Here is a 17,988-nt window from a genome sequence, read left to right on the forward strand (position 1 = left end):
TCTTATTTGGTGTCAAGCTCATTGGCCTGTCTCCATTAGGTGTGAAAATTAGACATGCGACAGACCTGATATAGACTGTCCCCCAGCAGTCAATGAAGTACTGCTCAGAGTCACAGACTTGGGCCCATTTTGCATCTCTCCCATTACAGCATGAGCTTGTTGCTTGCACAGCATAATTTAGGCTTAGTTTGCAAGATACACTTACTTTATTCTGTGTTTGTACAAGGATACAAATGTGGATTGTTCTTTCTTTAATTCAGCATCAAACGCAGCAACTGCTATATGGTATGTGCAGGAGAGAGCATGAGTCCTGGACAAGGGCGAAACAACAGCAATGGTCTGGAGATCGGCTGTGTGGTGGATGCTGCCAGTGGGCTGCTCACGTTCATTGCCAATGGCAAGGAGCTAAGTACTTACTATCAGGTACGCAGTCAGAGGCAGCCTTAGGCTGTTGCTCCTGCTAAAGGGAAGCACATTTCCTAAGATGAAAAACTTAGCAATTAAGAGAGAAGGAAAACAGAAACGAGTTTAGGACACGTGCAATTATCTTTTGCATATTTGCAGCCCCATAAGCCTTTTGGAGTTAACAGTATTCCCCTCCAGAGCTGTCTGTGCAATGGTGAATCCAGTGATTATTGACAGGGTAGTGACAAGGTGGAAAGGGAAAAATCTCTAGTCTCCTTCTGTTGTGTGCCTCTTGGTTGTTATAATGGAAATGCTTGTTTCTTTGCCTCCTGTCTCCTTTCTTTACTAAATCACACACTCATTTGTTCATTTAAGGTGGAGCCAAGTACAAAATTATTTCCTGCAGTTTTCGCACAAGCTACAAGTCCCAATGTTTTCCAGTTTGAGTTGGGCAGAATAAAGGTAAGAAAGACTCTGTTGTAGTTTTCTACTATTGCTGTAATAAAACATGCTGACCAAAAGCAGCTTGAAGGGGAAAGGATTCGTTTCAGTTTATAATTCCAGGTAAGAGTCCATCGCTGAGGGACGTCAGGGGAGGAAACACTGAGGAATGCTGCCCCTCTCTGGCTTGCTCAGATAGCTTTCTTATGCAGCCCAGGAGCCTAGTGATGTTATCACCCACAATGGGCTGGGCCCTCCTACACCAGACACACCCATTCTGGAGACAGTTATTTAGTCATTTATTTATCTCTATATTTTTATTTTCTTATTAGTGCTTTGGCTGCATGTTTGTATGTGTAATACTTGTGTGTGTGTGATACCTTTGGAGGCCAGAAGAGGGCATCAGATACTCTGACACTGGAGTTACAGATGGTTGTGAGCTGCCATGTCAGTGCTAGGAACCAAACCCATGTTCTCTGTAAGAGCAGTAAGTGCTTTTGACTGCTGAGGTATCACTTCAGGCCTGGAGTCAGTAGCTTTAATTGAGGTTCCCTTTTCCAAGCTATTTTAGGTTGTGTCAAGATGATAATAAAAACTAATCAGGGCATTCTATAATATTGCATTCCTATTATTTTCTATTAGTGCCTAGCATGTGCTCCCAAAATGGATGCTTTATTTTATCATCAATATAGATATTCTTTAGAGGAAAAATAGCCACATTTGGAAATCTCTTTCAGGTCACTGATAACGTAATTCAAGAGTTTTGAATATATTGTTCAATAAAACAAAGCTTATAGAGAAGAAAAAAAGCCCTCACTAAACAGTATACAATGAATCATTGATGTGGTAACCAGATGTCAGTTCTTGAAACCATACATTGAGGAGAGAATGATCTGTATGGTTCTCTGGAAACAGAAATAGAAGAATAGCTAAGATGCACTGGGCAGAGGAGGTGGAGATGATATTGGGGTTGATTGCTTTACTGTCAATCATGATTGTCCAGGTTCACTTACTAGGAGAAGGCCCTCTTGGTAGAGGGAGAGAGAACAGAAATCTGAAGAGTGAAAGTAATGAGGTTTAAGTGGTTCATTGTGGTGCACTAGAGGACTCCTGCTGAGGCATGGGTAGAGAGTGACAGATTCAGACTTAACAGCTGAAGTGGTCCTCTGTTCTGATGCTCTCATGGGGAGTGAATCTACCTGGCAGTCCAATCAGGCCCAGAAGCAGGCAGCAGGGAGAAGGGACTCTCTCTTCTCCCTTATCTTTTAAGAGGTCACATACAACAGCAAGAAGTACCAGCCTCCTGCAGGCCCTAGAGCCCAAGATCATGGGTGGAGCAAATACCACTCCATTATAAAGCACATGCTGTGCTGAAAAGTTGAGATGTATTATGTAGGAGTGTTTACTGACATTTGAAGAGGGGTGTTGGGTGTAGTGCGATTTGCCTTGGATAGCATACTGGTAGGAACATGGAGGTGCAGAATGAGAGGAGGCATTGGTAAGTGTGTACTGCTGATCTGATACTGTTTACATGGGGGCTGTGCTGAGGGCCTTGAGAATCATAATGGAGAAGAACTGCAGGGTTCATACTGCTTTCTAGGAGAAGGAAAAGAATACATTTTCTAAAGCGCTCAAGCATTGTCCTTCATAGCCTTCCCCCCACCCCGCCCTTCTGCTTTTCTTTACCTCTCCAAGAAAAATGGAAGCTGTAAGAGAGCAAGGGCTTTGTTTGATTTGTTCATTAACATAGTCTCAGTATCTAAAACAGTGCCTGAGCTCTTTAGCAAATGGATTCTTTTCCAGTCCTAAGAAGGGATAAGAAATAGCAGGAAGGTGAAGCACCTATAGAGAATAGTCCAAGGCTCATCAAAAGGGAAGAGAGACTGGAGCTTGGGCAGAGGTCAGACATTGCTTTTAGGACTCCTGGTGGAGGCAAGCAGGAAAGGCTTAAGCAGCATGCAGAAAGGAACACTTTTGGGCAACACAGAGAGCTTGCTTTCTGAAACTAGAGGAATTAAGGCTGGCTGACACAGCCCATTCCAGGTCAAGGAAAAATAAGCAATGCTGGTTACCATCAAGTTCATTTGACTTTCATGGGGGATACATGGCTTTACCCACTCAGCTGTCTCTGTGCTGCAGGTTAGATAGCGTGTGCTTCAAACAGGGGTAATGGGGCAGATGATAAGAAAGAACACTTAGTAGAATTTCCTCTAGTAAAAAAATGTGTGGTACCCTAAAGGCTTGTCAGTTTCCTCTGGGACTAGCCCTATGAAGCAGCATGATGGATATAGTCTATGCTTGGACATACTTGCATGGTACACATGGGGAAGACATATTCCTTAAAACTGGTGTCCCTGCCTTGAAATCCTGAAATTTCAGCTATTTTCTCACCACATTTCCCCCCATTTGTTCTTTCAGGAGATTATAAACTAATTTTCTATTTTTTGTATCTGCACAATCTTAACTCATAGTGCATCTTATTTATACAAGCTCTTTCCTATTTAGCCTATTAGTCAGTGTGTTAGGAGCCCCAAGTGACATGAGCAATAACCTTTTTCCTTTTCTTTTCTTTACTTTCTTTCTTTTATTTTCCTCTCTTTTCTTTTTCTTTTTTCTTTTTTTTTCTCCATGCTCTAGAATGTGATGCCTCTCTCAGCGGGATTGTTTAAAAGTGAGCACAAAAACCCGGTACCCCAGTGTCCTCCACGTCTGCATGTGCAGTTCCTGTCACATGTCCTGTGGAGCCGGATGCCCAACCAGTTCTTGAAGGTGGATGTCTCTCGAATCAGTGAACGCCAAGGCTGGCTGGTGCAGTGTCTTGATCCTCTGCAGTTCATGTCCCTCCACATCCCTGAGGAGAACAGGTCAGCCCCAGTCACCTGTCACTACTTGATGGAGCAGTTAGAACTAGACTTCCTGGATGAAGGATAGATTAAGGAAATAAAATGTGTTTCAAAAGAATGGTCTGGGGCAGGGAGATAGTAAAGTGTGAGGACTCAAGTTGGATCTCTGGAACCCATGTGCCAAAATCCCAGTGTGCATGTGGTGGTTCGTGTTTGTAACCCCAGTGTTAGAGGGGGAAGGCAAATATATCTCTTGGGATCACTGATCATCTAGTCTAGCTTAAAAGAAAATAAATAGAAGGTAGATGGCTCATGAGGAATGATACCCAAAGCTGGCTTCAGACCTCTACACACACACACACACACACACACACACACACACTCACACTCACACTCACACTCACAATGGCCTGTGTAGCTCAGGCTTTAGTGTATTTCTCGACCACTTGTTATCTATGAGACTTGCTGAAGCCACAGCTGGGAGATCTTGGGGATGAGATCCTAGAAACCACTTTATGAAATTCTTCATTTTAAATGTGTGAAAAACTGAGAGTAAGAAGCTTAAGGAGGAGAAGCATGAAGACAATGAGAATACATTAGTAGCAAAGTTAGGTGTGTTCTAGGCAGTAAAGACAATGTCAAGACTCAGAGGAGGCATGCTCTTTGGCTCCCCAGTCATTGCAGTGATTTCACTTCAGCAATTGTTATGGATTAGGAGCTGAGGTTCTTAAGCTGTGCACCAAGAGTTACATGTCAAGGTAACATGAAAATACTAGGTAATAAACCAAGTGAATCTCATATACCCCCACTGTCTTTTTCAAGTCTGTGGTCTAAAAGTAATTGTAGGAGTTACGTTGAATTTTAGACCATCAAAGTTTGGTAAGGGAAGGAGTGTCTGATATATATAGGAGTCATAGGAGAATGGTCAGACCTACTCCTGTATGTGTATGGGCAAGACTAGTTGGACTCAATAGGATATAGGCTTATAAACATACATGTCATATATATATTATAAAGGAAGAAGAGGGCATGAATTTAAGAAGGGGATGTTGGCAGGTGGGATAATTCCAGAGGAGTTTGTGGAAGTGATAGATACTATGACATTTGATTATACTCATATATGAAATTCTCCAAATGTTTTCATTTATTATTTGATATGTATGTATGCATGTATATATGTATACACACATATACTTTAGATGTTAGGTTGATTTAGTTTTTTTTTTTCCTTTTGTGTGAGGTAAATTTATCAGAGTTTTGTATCTGCTGATGTTTTCTTAAAAAAGAAAGAAAAAAATACTGGAGAATAATTCCTTTTGGGGATGGAAAGATTCTCTTATTAATTGTCAGAAAACATTACATACACTAGAATATTTTGTGATGTCATGATAATCATTACTGATATTGTTTGTGATAATTACATATGTAAGAGAGTGGGTAATCTAAAGCTTCACTAGAATTCATGCATGATTTGAGATTTTCCTAACCCCGAGGACCACAGCTGCATTGAAAAAAAGTGATTGGAATGAAGTTCCTGAGAAGTGATGATTGGAATGAAGTTCCTGAGGAGGCAAGGGCACCAGAATAAACACCACAAGTGAAGACAGACACTCAAGTGATCACATCACCCTCTTTACTGACCTTAGTGACCATTCTGGACCTGGCCTGTGTCATGCTCCCCTGCAGTCACAGGAAAATCTGATAAGATTTAATTTCCTGAGGGGAGGAGTCCCCAGTGAACAGGAAACTCTTTTGAAATTGGAGATGGTGGTAGATATGTGCCAGCATTTTTTTCCTTAATGTACATCATAATTGTTATTTAATTTTAAGACCTCACTGGCCTGGAACTTGCACACATAGACCAGGCTGTCTTCAAAGACAGAGATCTGCCTGCTTCTGCCTCCCTGGTGCTGGTATTAAATACATGAACTTCCATGTCCAGCATTCTCTATTTTAAAATTTATGTGTGGGTAAGCCATAGGTGTGCAGATATCTGTGGAGGCCAGAAGGGGCCATTGGATTCCCTAGAGTTGTAGTTATGAATAATTGTGAGCCACCTGTTGTGGGTCCTGGAAGATCAGCAAGTCTTCTTAACTTCTGAGCCATCCCTGCAATTATTATTTAATTTCTTCTTGGGAGAAGGGATATGGCTTTGTCTCCTCAACTGGAGAGTGAGCTCCTCGAGGGATGCAACCTTGCTTGTGCTCTTAACACTGTCTGTACACAGTGCCTAATGAATCCTACATGGTAATCACTGATGAATTAATAAGTATTATTGAGATATGAAACAGTTCCTCTCTTGGGGGCTGTTAAAGGTAGGATGAGTTATATTTGTCTGATTTTGATGTAGTTACAAACAGTCTAAAGAAATCAGTAGCTCTTAAATGAGCATTTGTTTCTGGCTCAAGGTCTATGTTATGGGTCTCCTATTGCTCTTCCAGGCTGACAGTAGAGGAAGAAAACAGTGGAGGTAGTTCTTTCTGGATGAGCAGGTCCTTCTTTTGATCAAGGATATGCCATGGTTCTGCTTTTAATGTTGGTGACCTATTTATGATTTAAAATCAGTAGAACATATGGACACATCCAAGGAAACATGTGCATTAGCAGAAGTGATGATAGGTATCATCTGGCTATATGGTTTAAGAGAAACAAAGTGGCCTGACTTAAAGATCCATGGTGGCATAGATTAGGGTACCATTATCAGAGAAGATTCTTAAGGTAGTGCATGGCAGAATGTGGGGAGACTCACAACTAGACAAGGTGAAGAAAACATGTGACTGAGGTGCTCAGCTCCAAATGAGACATCTTTATTACACCTCCCACAAAGCTCAGGGAACATTGTGGAAGAAGGGGTGGATTGTAAGAGCCCAAATCGGGGAGGCCTGGAGCAAAGAATTTTGCACATGACTGAACCATTGGACTTATAAACTCCCAGCAGCTGAGGATATCTGCATATAGCCTGCCTGAGATCAAGCCAGTCAACATTTCAGGATATATGGAGAAGGGTCTCACAAGGCTTCTAACAGAGTTATTGGCAGTTGATGTCTACTGGGGGAAGAAGAGCAAGTTTTATTTAAGGGTGTGACACCTAGTAGCTCTATCACACTTCAGTGCGTGCCTTTATGCCCATGAGTATATGAAAAAGGGTTCAGGAAATTGTCTTTTTCTTTTTGGTTAAGAGGAAAATGTTATCCACATTGCTTGTTTCATGAGCTGTATGCATGTACTTTGTGGAAATACAGGTAATTTTATCAGATGATGCTGGAGTCTGTGCAGGATGCATGAGGATAATTTACATTAGAGGGTGAGTGCTCTATTGACCCATTTCTGACCTGTCAGGGTCATAGTACAAAGACAGCAGCACTATGTTTTCATATCATGTTAGTCTATTATAAAAGGAAAGCTGGGATTTCCCCCAAGAATACTCAGGCTCTGAAATTGAGGAGTCCCAGACTTGGGATGAAACACACATATTTGAAAGGGTGCTCACAGCCTCATTCATTACCAGGGAGGATGAAGGAAGTTCTAGATGAACTCAGGGCTGAAGCATTCAGCTTAAATTCTCTAGGTAAGAAAATGTGTAAGCCAATTAGAAATGACTTACAAATACTGTGAAACCACTAAATGTCAGAAGGTTAAAGGATGCTCATGTCTGCTCCCTTTACCTCTGTCCTCCCTTCCACAGATCTGTTGATATCTTAGAGCTGACAGAGCAGGATGAGTTGCTACAGTTTCACTATCACACCCTCCGCCTCTACTCTGCTGTCTGTGCCCTTGGGAATCACCGGGTGGCCCATGCACTGTGCAGCCACGTGGACGAACCTCAGCTGCTCTATGCCATTGAGAACAAGTACATGCCTGGCTTGCTGCGCGCTGGCTATTATGACCTCCTGATCGACATCCACCTTAGCTCCTATGCCACTGCCAGGCTCATGATGAACAATGAGTTCATTGTCCCTATGACAGAGGAGACAAAGAGCATCACCCTCTTCCCCAATGAGAACAAGAAACATGGTCTCCCAGGCATTGGCCTCAGCACCTCCCTCCGGCCTCGGATGCAGTTTTCCTCCCCTAGTTTTGTGAGCATTAGCAATGAATGTTATCAATATAGTCCTGAGTTTCCACTGGATATCCTCAAGGCCAAGACCATCCAGATGCTCACAGAAGCAGTGAAGGAGGGCAGCCTCCATGCACGGGACCCTGTAGGTGGGACCACAGAGTTCCTCTTTGTACCTCTCATCAAACTCTTCTACACCCTGCTCATCATGGGTGTCTTTCACAACGAGGATTTGAAACACATCCTACAGTTGATTGAGCCCAGTGTGTTTAAGGAAGCTGCCACTCCAGAGGAGGAAGGAGGAGCCTCAGAGAAGGAGATCAGTGCAGAAGACTCTAAGCTGGAAGGAATATGCGAAGAGGAAGCCAAAGGGGGCAAAAGGCCCAAGGAAGGCCTGCTCCAGATGAAACTCCCTGAGCCAGTTAAACTACAGGTAACTGGGGGGAAATGGAGGGACTTTCAGAACGCTTAAGTGTTAAAGTGGTAAAATCCTTTTATGTTCCTCTCTTGTATTGGTCTTCATACATTTACTTTCCATTCTTCACCTTCACATTGACTACCCATGTATTTGTGTGCCTCCCCATGTGTCTGCATAAGCATTTATCCCATATGATATTTAGTTGTGTGTGGATTCGAGGCACCAGCATCCCCTTCCTTCCTATCTCCTCTGTTGTCCATGTTGGAGCATGCATATGTACCTCTTCTTAGAAAGCAAGCATTTCCTTCTCCAGCATGTATGCAAGGAGTCTAGACACTGCCTGGCTTTCTGTTAATCAAAGTTGATGGAGGCTTCTTAACTCATGCCTCTTCAGTGCTTTAGCTTGATGTTTGAGTCATTGGCATTAACTTTGCTCATCAACTTAGTCAGCATCAGTGGAAATCATATTCTGGACTACATGTTTGGTGCAGAGAGAAGGAAACAGGTATGAGTTCTGCCTTCCAGAAGTCCTACCGTCTCTAGGGAAATTTGTACCTCTTCATGAATTTCTTTTTAGTAACTCATTGCCAAAATCCATCACCTTATCTCAAGTGAAAGAGGACTCACTGGAAGGAAGATCTTTTGGATTTTTGTTAGAGAAGGAAGAGTCTTTGTAGGTGGTGACTTTTATAATTTAATTTAATTTTACACATCAGCCATGGATTCCCCTGTCCTCCCCTCTTCTGCCATCCACCCTCCCTGCCTTCCCCCCTGCCTACCCCCCCATTCCCATATCCTCCAGGGCAAAGACTCCCCTGGGGTTCAGCTCAACCTGGTAGATTCAGTCCAGGAAGGTCCAGTCCTCTCCTCCCAGGCTGAGCAAAGTGTCCCTGTGTAAGCCCCAGTATCCAAATACCCAACTCATGCACTAAGGACAGGTCCTGGTCCCACTGCCTGGGTGCCTCCCAAACAGTGCAAGCTAATCAACTGTCTCACTTATCCAGAGGGCCTGATCCAGTTGGGGGCTCCTTAGCTATTGGTTCATAGTTCATGTGTTTCCACTAGTTTGGCTATTTGTCCCTGTGCTTTTTCCAATTACGGTCTCAACAATTTTTGCTCATACAATCCCTCTTCTTTCTTACCAATTGGATTGCTGGAGCTCCACTTGGGGGCGTAGCTGTGGATCTCTGCATCTGCTTCCATCAGTCATTGGATGAGAGTTCTGTCACGACAGTTAGGGTGTTTGGCCATCCCATCACCAGAGTAGGTCAGTTTGGGCTTTCTCTCAACCATTGCCAGTAGTCTATTGTGGAGGTATCTTTGTGGATTTCTGGGGACTTCTCTAGCACTTTGCTTCTTCCTATTCCCATAGGGTCTTCATTTATCATGGTCTCTTTTTCCTTGTTCTCCCTCTCTGTTCTTGATCCAGCTGGGATCTCCTGCTCCCCTAAGCTCTATTTCCCTTGACCCTTGCCCTTCATTACCCCCCCTCATGCCCAGTTTGCTCATGTAGATCTCATCCATTTCTCTGTCATTGGGCAATCCCCGTGTCTTTCTTAGGGTCCTGTTTTTTAGATAGCCTCCCTGGAGTTGTGAGTAGCAGTCTAGTCATCCTTTGTTTTACATCTAGTATCCTTCTATGAGTGAGTACATACCATGTTTGTCTTTCTGAGTCTGGGTTACCTCACTCAGGATGATTTTTTCTAGATCCATCCATTTGCCTGCAAATCTCATGATGTCATTGTTTTTCTCTGTAGGTGGTGATTTTTAAGTTGAGGTCAGGTAGAGAAGCTGGAGTTCCATAGTGGGATCCAGGGGTATTGAGTAGAAGGTCTCAGGAGCTTCACACACACACAGCAGACAGCTCAGCACAGAGCCTGAGGCTGAAGAGGTCAGGTGGATGCTCCTAAGGAAGCAAAGGAGGGAGATAAGCCTAACAGCCAGATTCCAGTTCCTCAACAAGCTGTCAGACTTGTCTAGACCTGAGGGATAGTGTGTCCTTCAAGAAAAGATTTAGAGAAGGAAGATAAGATTGAAAGAAAATTCTCCTGATTATACTACCTTGACTTGCAAGATTTTAAAGTTCTTTTGGAACACTGTGTGTTTGTCACAAAGAGTGTTAAGTACATTAGTCATTTTCTAAATTTAACCTCATATTCTTTCATAGGCAACTGTTTTTTTTTTTCCTAAAAAATTCAGTTTTGTTTACAAGTACGTATTTGTATAGGGTTGCAGGCATGTGAGTACAGGTACCAATGGAAGTCAGAATAGGGCATCAGATGCCCCAGAGCTGGAGTTAGGGATTTGTGAGCTACCTGACATGGTGCTGAGAACTTAGCTCAGGCTTTCTGGAAGAGCAGCAAGCTCTCTTAACTCTAAGCTATCTCTTCAGCCTCTGATTTTTTTATGCATTTGTTTCGTTTTGTTTTTATGTGTTGCTTGGAATTGAACCCATGGTCTCATGCTTCCTGGGCAAGCATTCTACTACTAAGCTACATCTCTGTACCTTTCACAGACACATTTATCAACAAATACTCTACCTGTTAAAAATCTGTTTGGTTTTCTATGCGCATCCACTGAGCTAGCCACTTGAGGAGTAAGCTCTCACCTCATAATCACCTTGTATATGAACATCATAGTTGTGGCCCTGGATCAGGGAATCTGTGATGTCTTTCTGCTCAGCAATGTTCACCTGTTGTTTTCTCACTGCACTTCCCCTCCAATAATTGAGTTATAACCCAGTTACATGCATTTTGAAAGAAAGGCATTCTATTTTCTTACCAATGGTGAAAACCCTCCTAGAAAACCCCTTTGCAAACTGTTCCTTATTTATCATTTGGCTGCTCTGCCTGTGGTATAGCAGAGGACCTCTGAATGATTACCTACTCAAGGGACATGTATCTACCAAGCTAGCTTATACATGTTAGCTTTATCCAATAAGACTAAATACATTTCTGCCTGTAAAGTTCTAGGATTCTGTTTTAGAAAGAATGGGTAACTGAGAATATTTAACACTGGTTATGACTTGATATACATTAACTATTAATAGTATATGTTTTCAATTATCCTCTCAGATGTGCCTCTTGCTTCAGTATCTCTGTGACTGCCAGGTTCGGCACCGGATAGAAGCCATTGTAGCCTTTTCAGATGACTTTGTAGCTAAGCTCCAAGACAATCAGCGGTTCAGATATAATGAAGTTATGCAAGCCTTAAACATGTCTGCCGCACTCACTGCCCGGAAAACGAAGGAGTTCCGGTCACCACCACAAGAGCAGGTACCATAGTGGAATTGGAGGGCTTCCCTTTCATTTTGGATTTTTAGAGTATTCAAGATCTGTACATTATAAAACTGTATGATAAATCGTGAGTGGCTTTTTCTTTTCTGTTCTGTTGAAATTAGCCAAGTTCATTTTGTCAGTATTTTAAGTTTCACCAAAAGAATCTATGTGGTTACTTTAAGTTATTATTAATTAATTAATAACATATTATACTATTAGATGAATAAGTAACTAATCACTAAAAGGCACTAGGTAAACTACACTTTATTCAAGAAGGTCAGGATGCCACAACTTGAGGTTCCACAAATAGTTACAATATTCAACCAGAGATGAGTCAACTTTGACTGGCCTGGGTCACGTCAAATAATAGAAACCCTCCACTCCTAAAAATAGACACTAGCTTCTTTCTCTTTGGCACCCTTGCAGAACAAAGGTCCAGTAGCCACAGGGCCCTTTCTCCAAGTCTTCCATTGACTAGTGTCAGAGTAAGCTGGCCAGCCAAGATGGGAGTTTGAGTAAGATCCAGAGTTCATTGCACAATACTTAAAACATTCACATTCGAGTTCAAAGTCTCTTCTTTGACCAGGAAAGGACTAGGTAAACAAAGGAAATACCAGCCCTGAGACTGCAGCTCTTAATATCATGACAAAGCTACTCTCATTAAACTTCCAAAATAGGAAAAAAATAGAAGGATCTCAGCAAAGAACCAAGGAGAACCCATGGCATGTTTGAGTAAAATTGTAATAGCTGGAATGGAAAGTGGGCCAGAGACCATGATGGAGAGGGTAGAGGGTGCCACTTTAACTGGGAAGAGAACAGCACAGAAGAATCCTGAGAGGAAAAGAGAGAAGAGAGAAATCAAAGAGAGACAAAGGATCCCACCATGGTTTTGGGCTGCAGAAGAAGAAACAACAGGCATCTGAAGAAAGACCTCTAATGAAAATGTCTTAAAATACTAAATTCTCTAAAGCAGTGGTTTTCAACCTTCCCAATGCTGTGACTCTTTAATATAGTCCCTCATGTTGTGGTGACCTCCATAAAATTATCTTCATTGCTACCTCATAACTGTAATTTTGCTATTTTATGAATCATAATGTAAATATCTGACATACAGTATATCTGATATGTGACACCTATGGAAGGGTCGTGACCTACAGATTAAGAACCACTCCTCAAAGACTATGAAACAAGAGATTCAAGAAGCTAGTAAAGTCCTCCACAGGAAAACCTGAGGTATCTTAACCAAGGTACATTATAGGTGAATTTCTGAAAATTACAGACAAGGAGAAAGCCTTGAAAGAAATGAAATCTTAGTTTCAGAGAGAGCATAAGCTCGAGTATTAGCAGGTTGTTATCGGAGAAGATGGATCCAGCATGAAGTGGAAGGTGAATCCCAACCACCAAAAGAAACCATCAGCTCAGAGTTCTACACACTGGAAAGAACCTTTCAAGAGGAAGTGAACATTTGACACTAAAAATGAGGAAAAGTGGCTGGAGAGATGGTGTTGATATTAAGTCCACTTGCTGCTCTTCCAGAGGACCCACATTTGGTTCATAGCATCTGCATTTAGTGTCTCACAACCATCCATAACTCCAGCTTTAGGGGATCTGATAACCTCTTCTGACATTCAAAGCATCTGCACACAGCACAACACACACACACACACACACACACACACACACACACACACATACACACACTCACACACACATTCACACACACATTCACACTTAAATTAAAGTGAAGTAATGGGAATTGAACTATCTTGAACATGTTATAAAAAAAGCTAAAGAAGGTTTTTGTTTTGTTTTGTTTTATTTTGGTTTTTTTTTTTTTAACAGAAAGAACTGACAGAAGAGAATAGAGAAACTCAGAAAGGAGAAGGGAAAAAAACAATGAAAAGTGTTAGGCTACAAGTAAATAAAAACACTCTTTCTTTTCCCTTGGATTTATCCAAATTTTTGGGGGGGCAGGGCTACGTAGGTACTATAAAACTGTCTTTTGCGGTTCTAACTGGGTGTGTGGAGTATTTTAAGAGGACTGTTTTGTAAATGGAAGCTAAGAGGACATGGATAGAGTTAAGATTTTAGAATTCTTCCCAAATGGCAGATGCTGGCATCAGCAGCTAAGCTACACATAAAGGCATGCGTGATCTCTCTTGATTATTTTTCACAAGAGCATATGAATCTGTAACTATCTCAGATCTGTAATAAAATTACACTATAAACTTTGAAATCTCTCAAAAGGAAAATATAAAAGAACATCCATGCTATCTTATCTTCATTTGTAAATTTAATATTATTAGTACTAAAACTTAAGCAGATGGAAGGAAGTGTCCTGTGTTTTGACTGAGGCATGAATAGTCAGCATAGCTGTCTATTTATTATGTGTCTTTCCTGTTGTATTTAGACCTCTCCTTCTCTTGGAATCTGTATCCTCCTCAAAAGAATTCTTTAGAATATAGAGAAAGTGACAATATTAGAAAATGATGGATGTGTAGAACATAATAAATTGTGAAGAATATAATAAAATACTTCAAAAAGATTTTTTTTTTTGAGCTGAGGATCAAACCCAGGGCCTTCCACTTGCTAGGCGAGCGTTCTACCACTGAGCTAAATCCCCAACCACAAAAAGATTTTTATACATGTGTATGCATGTGTGTGTGTGTGAGTGTATTCTTTGTGTGAGTAGGGGCCTGTGGAGACCAGAAGAAGGTGTCAGATCCCCTGGAGAGAGTGACACGAAGTTAAGAGTCACCTGATATGGGCACTAAATTAGGTTCTTGAAAGAACAGCAGGCATTCTTACCTGCTAAGCCATTTATCCAGCCCCCCAAACCACTTGTAGTTAAAGATAACAATGTTATATGAGTCTAAAATTTAGTAGACCTGAGGAAGATACTAAATGATTATAACTCTTTTCAACCACTACATTCAGGAGGAATTGACTTATTTTGTGATGCTAGTTGGATTGAATGATCGACAGTGGCTTTTCACTTATTGAGGGGAGTATTTATGCACATTAGAAATGTGGTTTTTAATGCTCTTGAATTCAAATTTTCCACTCCCCCTTGTTCTTTCTCTCGTTTTCCTCTTCCAGATTAACATGCTTCTCAATTTTAAGGATGACAAAAGTGAATGTCCCTGTCCTGAGGAAATCCGAGACCAACTCCTGGACTTCCATGAGGACCTGATGACTCACTGTGGTAAATTCATTGTTCTGGTATAATATCTATTGCTGTGTCAAATAACAAGACCAAGGGCAGTTTAGGAGAGGAAATATTTATTTGGCTTTGGTTTACACTGCCAGGTCACAGTCCATCACTGAGAAAGGTCAGGGTCAGAACCCAAGCGAGAACCTGAAAAAGCTGTGCAGGCATGCTGCTTGCTGACTTGCTCAGGCTCATGCTTAGTTAGCTTTCCAACACAGCACAGCACTATCTCCATAGGGAATGGTAACACCCACTATGGGTTATACCCTTCTATATGAATTAACAATCAAGACAGTCCTTCATAGACATGCTCACAGATAAGGAAATTAGTCAGTTGAGTAACTATAATCAAAGAAATGGAGACATGTATTTCTTTATGAAATGATGTGGTGAAGATTTGAGTTTCAATGACAGAAAATTGTAGTAGAATATTATTTTAAGATATGTTACTTTTGTTTATGTTGCATTTGTTTAACTCTGTAAAGCTGTGTTACTGTGTCTCTGTAAAATACCTGATGGTCTAATAAAGAACTGAATGGCCAATATCAAGGCAGAAGAAAGGATAGGCAGGGCTGGTAGGCAGAGAGAATATATAGAAGGAGGAATCTGGGAAAGAAAAGGAATAGAAGCCAGGACATTAGGGGTTAGCCACCCACATAGCAAGCCACAGAGTAAGAGTAAGATTTACAGAAGTAAGAGAACAGGAAAAGCCCAGAGACAAAAGGTAGATAGGGTAAGTTAAGAAAAGCTGACTAGAAACTAAGCCAAAATAAGGCTAGATATTCATAAGTAATAAAAAGCCTCCTTGTATGATTTATTTGGGAGCTGGGTGGTGGGCTTGCCAAAAAAGCAGAAATAACAACAGTTTGGCACCCAATGTAGGGCGTCAATTGCTGTTGTATTTTAAATTGTTCCTGCCTTTTAAGCCACAGCTGTCTGAATCACTAAGTGCAACCCCGCCTGCTACCAACAGTGGTTAGGCTGCAAGGGCGACAGCCGGAGTAGTTCTGTTCCCTCAAGCTCTGACTCTTGCAAAACAACAAAGGGAACTTAACTAAACTTCTTTCCTGCTAAAGAACTCAAGATTCAAAGGTTGAGGTGGCAGTCTACTCTTCAGAGAGGTTGAATAGCAAGTAGCTCACCTCCTCTCCTTGTTCGCATCCTCCAAAAAGCCCTCTTGCTTCTCCTTGCCCCTCCTTATAAACCCTTCTCCACTTGGCTCCTCCCTACCACTTCCTGTCAGCTAGTTGCTGATGCAGCCTCCTGATCACAGATGAAGTTTATTTAATCAAACACATCTTTGCATCATTAAACAAATGTTCCAGAGCACAAACAAAAGTAACACATGTTGAAATAATATTGTACAACAGAAAATGAATTTGTCATTTTTGCCAGTGATGTAGATAGGCAAAAGATATAAATGATGGGTAGATAGCTATCTAGATAAATATATAAATAGAGAAAGATAAAGAAATAGAAAGATGGGTGACAGCACCAGTCAGGTTATTCTGATCTTATTCTAGAAGATATTAAGAATATCACATCATATATTAATTAATTTTATGAATGAAAACCCACTATCCTACATATTCTGTCATCTAAATAATATAAATAAAATATGCTCCAAACTGCAGAATTCTTGATCTAGGTGTAAAATGGCTCCTGGCTTAGGATATCTAGTTAGGTCTTTTCTCTCTGCCTCTCAGGTTAAAACACTGATATATTTGGAAGAGAGAGGATAGATGACCTAGGAATTTTAGATAAGTAGGATAAGAAGTTCAGGCAAACAGTCTCTAAAGTCATTGATGCTGAAAAAGTCAAGCAAAGAGCAGAACTGATCTTTCCTCCTAATGATGCCTTTTTGTTCTTCACTTGGTGTGAGTGTGTCCTGATTGTCAATGGTCCTGGAATAACAAGACCTGGGGAAGAAGAGGAAGGAGGGAGCGATGCTGAGAAGTGAATTTTATTTGATTGTTCTGGGGGCAAGGTAGCCTAATAGGTGCTGCTAGGTGCTTGAGACCTTGCTGGGAGTTGAGGATGGAAAAGCAAGAGAACCTGAGATTAGCTCCCAATTTTGTCCTGTTTTGAAAGGATTTCCTTTTCTGCTCCCCCTGCTGTTAATGCCAGGAATTGAGCTGGATGAAGATGGATCCCTGGATGGAAGCAATGACTTGACAATCAGAGGACGTTTGATGTCCCTGGTAGAAAAGGTGACCTACCTCAAGAAGAAACAAACTGAAAAACCAGTTGCAAGTGACTCCAGAAAGTCCTGTAAGCATTTTAAAGGGTCCAGTCCAGTGCCTAGCCATGATATTTATTCATTTTGAAAATGAACACTACACCTAGCAGGGGATCCTAACTTCCAAGGATCAGCTTTAATGTTTGTAGAACCCACAAGTAGGTGGCAGCAGCAGATGCTGTACTCATAGGACCAGCTTGAGAGAGAGCTGCACTGTGAAGGACTCCCTGCATCACTAACATTTTACGTACTTGCTCACAGACTATGAAGAGAAAGCATAGCTTGGGAGTGGCTCAGCTAGCAAAGTGCTTGGTGTGTAAGCACAAAGATCTGAATTTGGATCCCTGCCACCCATGTAAGAAGCAGTAATACACAGCTATAATTCCAGGGCTGGGATGGCAAAGACAGGGGGATCTTTAAAGCTTGCTGGCCAGATAGTCTATTTGAAGTGGTGAGTGCCAAGCTTTCAAGAGACCCTGACTCAAAATATAAAGTGGAAAACTTTGCAGAAAGATATACAACATCAGTTTCTGGCCTCCAACCATATTCATATTCATTACCACATGTACACATATATACATATGAACATATACACAGACATACACACAGAGAGAAATTATAAAGAGAATAACTTAGACTTCATAGGTAGATATTGTACATGATTTTTGAATGATGGTATAAAATTAGACTTTTCCTTTTAAAGTTAAATAGATATTATCTGTAATATAACTATATTTAGTTCTGAAACCTATTCTAAGGTATGCACTTTTTGTTAATATTATACTATTTGATCAAGAACAGTGGCTGCTGGTCCTTGGAACCAAATAAGCCAGCCCTGCTGGGACTCTGAGCTGATCAGAAGTGTGCCTTAACCCTGAAGGGGTTATGGACCAGAGCCATTGGATCTACATTCTTATCACTGCATTTCTAAGATCCTATTAATTTTAAGATATAGCACTTGTTTAGTAAAGGGTCTTTCTAGAAAAAAATAGAAATCTTATTCATAAAATTTAGAGACAAAAAAAATGATTGATGTAGGCCATCATCTGCCAGAGTTCTAAGTTTCTAATGAGTCATGCTTGCTAACATATTTAAC

General features: G+C 41.2%; 1 protein-coding gene across 9 annotated transcripts in view; it reads left to right on the forward strand.

Annotated features, from left to right (window-relative positions):
- Positions 1 to 17,988, forward strand: part of Ryr2 (ryanodine receptor 2) — a 596,457-nt gene that overhangs the window by 388,199 nt on the left and 190,270 nt on the right. For all 9 annotated transcript variants that reach the window (XM_036187934.1, XM_036187935.1, XM_036187936.1 and 6 more), the window contains 7 exons: positions 261 to 423; positions 781 to 867; positions 3,484 to 3,710; positions 7,375 to 8,179; positions 11,239 to 11,439; positions 14,542 to 14,647; positions 16,781 to 16,924. In XM_036187934.1, coding sequence (XP_036043827.1) covers positions 261 to 423; positions 781 to 867; positions 3,484 to 3,710; positions 7,375 to 8,179; positions 11,239 to 11,439; positions 14,542 to 14,647; positions 16,781 to 16,924 — 1,733 coding nt within the window. The remainder of the gene's footprint in view (positions 1 to 260; positions 424 to 780; positions 868 to 3,483; positions 3,711 to 7,374; positions 8,180 to 11,238; positions 11,440 to 14,541; positions 14,648 to 16,780; positions 16,925 to 17,988) is intronic.

The sequence above is a fragment of the Onychomys torridus genome, chromosome 5, assembly GCF_903995425.1.
Source record: "Onychomys torridus chromosome 5, mOncTor1.1, whole genome shotgun sequence".
Lineage (NCBI taxonomy): Eukaryota > Metazoa > Chordata > Mammalia > Rodentia > Cricetidae > Onychomys > Onychomys torridus.